At 41.9% G+C, this 9,134-nt stretch overlaps 1 protein-coding gene across 1 annotated transcript; it reads right to left on the minus strand.

Moving 5' to 3' along the window:
- Nucleotides 1-3,823: 3,823 nt before the first annotated feature.
- DEFB116 (defensin beta 116) lies at nt 3,824-8,859 on the minus strand. The gene is made up of 2 exons (XM_015565562.1): nt 8,793-8,859; nt 3,824-4,047 (listed from the first exon to the last, which is right to left on the minus strand). Exons 1-2 carry the CDS (start codon nt 8,857-8,859, stop codon nt 3,824-3,826), a joined length of 291 nt encoding a protein of 96 aa, XP_015421048.1.
- Nucleotides 8,860-9,134: the final 275 nt, after the last annotated feature.

The raw sequence follows: 9,134 nt of genomic DNA on the forward strand, positions 1-9,134 counted from the left end.
AAACTATATAAAGAACTCATATAACTTAACAAAAGGAAGACAGACTATCCAATTAAAAATGGGCAAAGGACCTGAATAGACACTTCTGGAAAGTGGACATACAGATGGCTAAGAGATATATGAAAAAATAGTCAATGTCACTAATCATCAGAGAGATGCAAATTAATCACCTCTCACCTGTCAGAATAGCTACTATCAATAAATCAACAAACAACCCCTACTGGCGAGGATGTGCAGAAAAGGGAGTCCGAGTGCACTGCTGGTGGGAATGGAGACTGTGCAGCCACTAGGGAAAACAGTATGGAGTTTCCTCAGAAACTTAAAAACGGAACTGCTGTTTGACCCAGTGATCCACTACTGGGAATATATCCTAAGAATCCCGTAACACCAATCAGAAAGAATATATGCACCCCTATGTTCATAGATAGCATATAGAAACTCTGATAATAGGTTGGCTTTTAAGCCTGGGAACAAATACAAGTGATAGACATATGGGGGGGAGGTTGGTTTGGGGGGTTTGCTCGGTTTCTGTGTATCTGAAAATGCTTATGAGGGGCTTATTTTTCCTTTTGAGGTTCATTAATGATGTTTTTTCAGCCTCTCATAGAAACATCAGTAAAGGAGAGAATTTAGAATTTTGATTTCCTTGTGTAAGCCTTTCCCCACAAAATACCATGACTAATTTCTGGCCAAAATGGGAAATTTCCAGGTTTTTTCTTAGATGTTTTGATCATCCTTCCTTTAGAATAAAGTAGGAAACTGACACTAGTTTGGATGTAATCTCTGGTCACCAATTCCACATTTTTCTGAGTGATACTATAGTAGTTTAAGATAAGCTAAACAGATAGAACTTCCTTTTTGACCATTTGACTGCAGATCCTGCAGAGTACGGTCTGATCTAAAAAACAGGAGCACTGATTTTTCTCAGGTATAGACAATAAGAATTAACAGACAGGCAAAAAAAACCCCCCCACTTTCCATGGCCCCTACCTGAAGAACATAGCATTCCTGAGCTCAGGTGTGGAGCCACGGCACCTCAGGCCACAGAAGGGAGATAATGGAGGAGGATCTGAAAGTTAGGCCATGTGTGCATTCAGTCCACATCCTGTCCTCCACCTCCACTCTTCTTAGATCTTAGAAACTATGCCAAATTTCTTCACAAGAATGGCCAGACTCAAACGTTTTAAATCAATGCTTGCTATTCACTAGAACTGTTTTTCAGGAAGGAAGGGGGAGACTGCCTATCAGCCAGGGGCTGGGATTCACTTCACCCCCATTGTTGAACACATCAAAATTACATGCTTTCTTTTACAACTTAATTTACCTTAAAAAAATCCCTATAAGACAATCAATTGATGTGCCTCTCTCACATTGCTGTTTTTCTCTCTCTGTGCCTCCTCCCTTCCCTCCCACTCTCTCTAAAAATCAATGGAAAAATATGCTCAGGTGAGGATTAACAACAACAAAAAGAATCCCTATAAGATTTGTGTTGATAAGCAGTGGGAAAAGTTAAACTTGAAAAGGAAATATGAGAGAAACTGATGTTGATGAGAATGAAGGAGATCTTATAAAACAGCAACCTTCAAAGACACTATTTAATGGGAGTACTGATAACAAAATAATGATAGACAAATATACATTTGAAAACAGAGGAAATCACATTACTTTTGGGGGGGGGGGGAAGGGTGACACTGAAGATTCCTAAGGGAGTAATAATGTACATTCAAAGGAATAAAACATTAAGGGTTTCTTAATTAGTTGAGAGTTTTCACTTTCAGAACAGTGAATCCTCCACTTAGGATTGTGCATAGGCTGATTTCATCATTAAATTAAGGTGAGTTTAAAAGTTGGAACTAAAACACATTTTAATGGCTTAGACATGGTGACTTGAGATAAATTGGGGGGATCAAGAATGACTTGCTCCCAAGTTTCTGAATTGAGCAACAGAATGAATTGTAGATGTCAATTACTGAAGAGGGAAGGCAAACAGATTTAGAATCCAGTTTAGGACATTTTGAGCGTGAATTAGCTAAGAAATCTAGGAGGACATAATAAATATGTAATTTAATATATGAGTGCGGACCCAGTCTGAGGTTGCATATATCAATACTGAACTTACCTAAGATCAGACAGCTTCTGAGCAGTGCTGGGGAGCAAGGGACAACCCCTTCTGTCTCCATATTCATGTTTCTTTCTCTAAGACATGTAGAAACTAGAGAAGTGGGAATCTGCTTTAAATATAGAATTCCACAACTATCATCTCTCTACAAATGCTGCTGAGTAGAAGGTCTAGAAATATTATATATTTCAACTACAATGCTGAACCCAGAACCGACACTTGCTTCCAAATATTTAAATGTGTGTCTAATCAAGCTACTATGCCAGAAATTTTCTCTGATTCTTCTTAAAACTTGGCCACGTCCCTATCTGCTGCCTGATAAACACATCTGAGTGTCAGTGAATCTCAAAAACATAAGCATCTTGAAATTTTCCCATCGGACTTCTAAGTGCCATGAAAATTCAAATCCAGCTGTATGAATCTGTTGTCTAGTTCATGGCCTTTCGTCATCGGTTTGGTCTGGGATTGTCATTTGCCTAATAATGAGAAATGCGGGTCGAATGTCTGTGGTGAAAAGAGAGAAAGAGAAAACAGGAAAGATGACAAATATGGGGTAGATGGTAGAAGAGGAACCCCCAAAAGGAACTACTAATGAACACCAAAGACCAAAAGCTAAGACAAACAAGTATTTCAAGGAAACATTGAGAGCAATGTAGGGGAAATAGTAGCTAGAGGCAAAGTAATGGGAAAACCTAAAGACTAGTCAAGGTTTTCAACACTGAAGACATTAGTGTGCAAAGCCAGGGCCATTTCAGCGACGTGATAAGCACAACATCAAGACTTCTCTGAGTGGAGGTGAAATTAGGAACATGAAACTTGGAGAACTTACTTGGAAACACTAGCTTTATTAGTTTGGATCCAAAGAAGGGGAGAGATAAGACATTAGCCATGGAAGAGAAGTGTACGTAACATGATGAAAATTTCATAGCATGTCAAATATTAGTTGTGACTAAGTTTGGAGTGGAAAAGCAATATTCTTCAATTCTCAGGAATGAAAGGGCCTTAAAGGTTATCAAATGGAACGTCCAGCTTCTGTTCTATATCCCTAACACTGTGACCACCCCCATCGCTGTTCCACATCCAGAAATGGTCTCAAAACTGTTTATTCCACAAGCCTGTTTATTCCACTTTCCAACAAAGCTCTACTACCTAGACAATGTTGCCCTCATCTGTCCATCAGATTTCTACACTCTGTTTTATCCATCCATCTGTCGGGTCCTGGGTCTTCCTGCGGACACCACATCACACCAAACAGGCCAGGAAAGCTCTCTGGGTGTCAAAGGCAACCTTATTGTCCCTGTCCTTATCCTACACTGAGTAAACAGATTTCCTCTACATGTTCCCTGGACATCCAGACTCGTCCCGTTGTCACCTTCTCTCTGTGGTCTCCAGAACAAATCGCATGCTGAGCAGAAACATGATCTCCTCCCTTCCTTGGCACCCTCAACATCTATTGAGCTATTCTTGCATCCTGTTTGATTTGGGGGGGGGGGGGCAGTGCCCTTTCCTATTCTCCGTGGCTCTCCAACTCTAAGCCTAACCTTCCCCTGTCCAGTGATGATCCAATGATGACTACTCACAGATGACAGACACACACATGAGAAGGAATGCATTTTTATGGGGAGAATATTCCAGAATGGGAGAGGAATTGCTCCAGGAGGGGGTGAGGTTGGTGGTTGGTGATATTCAAATTTCAGAGTAGCGTTAGGTGTTTGTAACTGACAGGTTGGCGTTAGAGTCGGAGTTCTCCTTCACATGGTTAGAACTGGTTATTTTCTCAGAAAATTTCAGGCAGCACTTTTGATCATTGGGGCAGGTTAAGTACTGAATTTCATGTTTTCTGCAGGCGTTTCTGCACATGCCATGGTAAAGTTGGCATGGAATCCAAGGCTCCTTGCTCTTGCCAAAGAAGGATCTGAACAGGCCACCTGGGAAAAACATAGCCATGTTTAGTTTCTCCGGAGCAGTGAAAACAGGAGTGCAGGAGCATGATTTAACAGAATAAACCCTGAGCATATTAATGCTCAGGATCTGGATTCAAAACTACCTCAATTCAAGTCTGCGCTCTGTCATCCTTATAGCTCTTCATCTGTAAGCAAGTTAAGTTCTTGACCCACCATTGCATCACCTTCACAATGGGCGTAATAATTAACCCAACTTCTTAACATTTTTAAAAATATATATTTTATTGATTTTTTTTTTTTACAGAGAGTAAGGGAGAGGGTTAGCGAGTTAGAAACATTAATGAGAAAGAAACATCGATCAGCTGCCTCCTGCACACCCCCTACTGGGGATGTGCCCACAACCAATGTACATGCCCTTGATCAGAATCGAACCTGGGACCCTTGAGTCTGCAGGCCGACGCTCTATCCACTGAGCCAAACCAGCCAGGACTTCTTAACATTTTTGTGATGATAAAATTAGCATATATAATATGCTCAGAAAAATAACAAAAATAAATATTAGGCAGCGTTGTTGATATGAGAGTCTTTTCCTTGGGTTCCAAGACTTTAAGGGCTGCCACGGTGAGCACCAATTGGAATTGTCCCAAGTGCCCATACAGATGTGTGCTCCTCACACACGACTCTCATCAGAGACAGCCAGCATCTGCTCTGAGGCTGGACACATGTATTTGAGCCCATGCATTGCCTTTGTACTTTGAAATACTTGAGCAAACATGTGCCATAAGTGCTTACAGTATAAATCTCTACACATATTTTTCTACATATGGCCAAAGCCCATTTGTGAGTATTAATAGCTATGTGTAAGTCATCCAGATATGTCCATGTGTATATGAGCTCATCAGCTGAAAACATAGTCAGCTTGCTATAAATATTAGTCATCAGTTAATTACTCATTAGAACTTTCAAAGACAAAGGAGGCATTAGAAAGGAAATAATACTGCCCTAGCTGGTTTGGCTCAATGGGTAGAATGTCAGCTGGCATACTGAAGGGTCCCCAGTTCGATTCCAGGCAAGGGCACATGCCTGGGTTGTGGACTCGATCCCCAGTAGAATCCCTCCCTTCCTCTCTGAAATCAATAAAACCATATTTAAAAAATTTTAAAGGTATAATACTAACAATCACTACCATACATTTGGCATCTTCTATATACCAGGCATTTTACAAGCACTATCTCACCGAACCCTTGCAAAAGCCTGCTCTATCTCCATTCATTAGATGAACACACTGAGACTGAAAGAGAGACCTTATTCTGTCCATATTCTCATAACTCGTGCTTGACCAAGCTAGAATCCTATTTCTGGTCTACATGATATTAAGCCCGTGCTCTTTCCTCTCTGTCACACTTCCTCTCTATGTGATAGAATTTCTAGGAGAGGGTGGCATATTATTGTGTGATGTCTGTAGACACTGGGCCTTCTGCTGTTTTCAATAGATAGTCCAAAATTCTTAGTTTAGCATTCAATCACTTTTCAACCGTCCACCCATCCCCTTATTCCACACCCATTTATCAGCATTCACTCTGTGCCAGGCCCTGTACTCAGTGCTAAGCATGCAGAGGTCTCAATGCCCCACCCACATTAGTAAAAACTGGACAAAGCAAGTTTGGTGTTATTTCCTTCATGGAAAACAAACGAACACCACTTTGTTAGTTTTTTGACAAGACAAAGTAAAATTTTCCAAGTTTAAGTAAAGTCAGAGAACCGGACGGGAAAGAAAGAAGAAAAAAGCTGTTTCATTAGCAGACATCCTATAGCATTTGGGTCCTGGTGTATATGTGAACTGCCCCAGAAACTGGCACCTGGAGCCAGAGGAGGCACTCAACTGCCCCTTCAGGAAGCCAGCCTGCCCCTTCATCCATGCTCCAGCATCTTGGTACCACTGCATCCCCTACATTAATCCTCACCTTCATCATGGCAAGAATTAACGAGAACTGCCACTTATGAACCAGTCTACTTTTAGGAAAGGGAGATCTGCAGGGGGCCTCCCCAAAGTGACAGCCATGCCCACAGGACTTTTCTTTTCTCCTCAACACAATGGATGGAAGCCAAGGCACCAGGATTTCCTCTTCGTAGTCACCAGAAGATGGATAGGAACATAGATAACAAGAAGGATCAGGCAGGCTGCCTTTTCCTTACTCTTTCCACATAGGAAGCATGTCAAGACAATTCCAGGAGGATTCTGCTTAAACAAGCAAACCCTGTATTGCCTTGTGTCACAACAAATTGTAACACCCACATCAAGTTCATGTCACTTTTGACGATCCCTCTATCTTCAAAATGAAGTCAGAGGAGGCCTGCTCTTGCCCAGTATTGCCTCTGATCCTCTGGACCTAGCCTCTCTGTGGGAGAAATGGGAATGGGAGTGTTTGCACCAGATCAAAAGAAGTCTCAGTTGTGTTTGTAAAGAAGGAGGTTACCAAGGTGTGTCATGCTTTGTAATAACCTAGCGGATGTTTAATCCTCACGTCAGGACTCCAGAGACTGATTCGAGAGGTTTGGGGAGAGGCCAGAGCAACGGCGCAGTGCAAGTGTTTCTGAGAAAATACTCATGGGCTTCTGCTAAATGTGAGAGCCACAATCCTGCTAACCTTCTAACATTCACCCACAGACACTCACTTCCCCACATTGGATTTGTTTTAAGAGCAAATGAAAATGTAATAAATTTAAAACCAAAGCTTATGCTCTAAACTCTATCAGCTCCATCCAGAAACCAAAATCAATGTGATACATGATTTCTCTGCCATCTGTGCAGCCCACATATGATCCTTTCCCGTCCTACTTCTAAGGTTCTTCCTACCTATATGTACTTATTAGGTACTAGAAATTCGTGCACTTGGGGGAGGGGGTCCCTCAGCCCAGCCTGCACCCTCTCACAGTCCGGAGCCCTCGGGGGATGGAGAGCAGGTCTAAGCCAGCAATCAGACATCCTTAGCGCTACCGCAGAGGTGAGAGAGGCTCCTGCCATAGCTGCTGTGCTCGCCAGCCATGAGCCTGGCTTCTGGCTGAGCAGCACTCCCCCTGTGGGAGCGCAATGACCATCTGGGGGCAGCTCCTGCATTGAGTACCTGCCCCCTGGTGGTCAGTGTGGTCATAGCAACCAGTCGTTCCTCCATTCGGTTGATTTGCATATTAGCCTTTTATTATATAGGATAAGTCATTTATAAATTCATTCATTCAATAAACACTTAAAAAACCTACTATGAGGAAAGCACTCAGTTCACTACCAGGAATATATAACTTTAAAAGGCAGAGTCTTGGTTTTCAAACAGTTTAATTTCATTTGTATATATTTGGGTGCTGAAAGGAAAAGATGGCTTTGATTGTCCCAGAAAAGGTTGCCCAGAACAGTTCCTGCCCATAAATTCCACCAGATGAAAATATAAAGTTGTTATTAAGGAAACAACACTATGTACAATTTTTGAAGCATAGAGTGTCATCTTTCTTGTTGTTTTTGGCAAACCCACCTGTGGTTTTTATTACTATTCTAGCATGGGAACTGAGCTTTCCTGGACATGAGAAGGATTGCCTCCCAAGTAAAGAAGATAAAACAGGGTGAGAAATAAGGGGTAGGAGAATGTGAAGTAGGAAGAAGATGGGAAAGGAGAGGGAGGAGAAAGGGAAAAAGGAGATAGCACTAAACAGTAACTCTGAACTCAACCCCAGAAAGGAGAAACAACCTTAGTTTTCTATAGGGCTGGTTGAGACACTCCCATGTCTCTCTGTAGATGCCAAAGTTTGACAGAAACATTGAGGATCCTCCAGACTTCGGATTTCACCTATCCTCTCTACTTGTATCTATTGTTCTTCAGTGCCCCCTGGAAATCATACTAAAGTAACTTTTTTAAAAGAATTTGAAAATATTACTGGATACTTTTCATCCAGCATTCATTCTCCCCATTTCAACAGCCACAGCTCTGTTGTCATAAATTTGGCTGTCTTATTCAAACTTAATAACCCCCAAACCTAGGCTAAGCCAACCACTTCCCAGATAACACCCACATAATATCCTGCTGGAATAAGACACATACTTGAACCAAATATCTTACTTCAACTCCCAGCCCTATCTCTCCTGATAACCACCCAAGGCTCAATTATAAAACTTAATACAAACATAAAACGAGCCAAACTACTCAATCCTAATCACAACATCAAACCAAAACACAGATCAACTACAAACTTCACTCTACCCTAACTCCTGGTTCTACCCAACTCCTCCCTCAGCTTCATTCAATGAAAAATACTATTCCTCTCCAGACTACATTAAAATATTAGGTGAGCCCAATTTTATAAATAGATTTGCTCTCTCCCCCTCTTCCCCATCTCTTCTCATTTCTCCCATATTACTCTAAGGTTATATACCATCCCCATCGCAACTCACCCTCCAAATTCCAAACTACTGTTGAATTCTCCTACAGCTCTCTCACACCTGATACATGAGTCAAGCTTCCATCCCAATAATAGCACTCCTGAAAATGCTTCATGCTTCAACACTCCACTGTCCCAGGAACAGCAACCTCTTAAGTTTGTTTTGGCAGAGCAGAAACAAGGGAGATCTTAACATGAAATGGAGCTTGGAATTAACATCCACAACCTACCTGAGACGAGAAAAGGCTTTGGGCAGTGCCTACTATACGTAGTTATCTCAGAGGTCACCAAGATACCAATAGCACCTGTAAGACCCCAGAACTTTTGAGAGAGGCCTGAATTACCTGGAGCCTTATGAACCAGGATCAGAAGGATGGAAATGGTCATTAAATAGGGCTTCATGACTGACATGTCCTGAGAGGATGGAGGGCTGTGTAGCAGGGGACTGAATAGAGATCATTGAAGCAGGACAGTGTCCTGTTTTAATTCATTTTGGAAATGGGCCAGGGTTGTGTGCAGTGAACTAAAAGGGATGAGACATCCCCGGGCTCAGCCAAGCAGAAGGATAATATGTATCACACATCCCAGCTGGAACTCTAATAAGTTTGGGAGAATTACCAGCAGCACCATGTCCAGGTGGTTCTTCTTCCCAGGAAGAAGTAGACTAGAGCCAGTTGTGTGAATAG

Source organism: Myotis davidii, unplaced genomic scaffold, assembly GCF_000327345.1.
Source record: "Myotis davidii unplaced genomic scaffold, ASM32734v1 scaffold1102, whole genome shotgun sequence".
NCBI classification, from domain to species: Eukaryota; Metazoa; Chordata; class Mammalia; order Chiroptera; family Vespertilionidae; genus Myotis; species Myotis davidii.

What these genes read in the sequence shown, in the direction of transcription:
- DEFB116 (XM_015565562.1), bottom strand. Translation starts at nt 8,859, where the DNA reads ATGTCAGTCATGAAGCCCTATTTAATGACCATTTCCATCCTTCTGATC. An exon ending in CCTGGTTCATAAGGCTCCAG is followed by an intron (nt 4,048 to 8,792) that starts GTAATTCAGGCC and finishes TGTTTTTCCCAG; the next exon opens with GTGGCCTGTTCAGATCCTTC.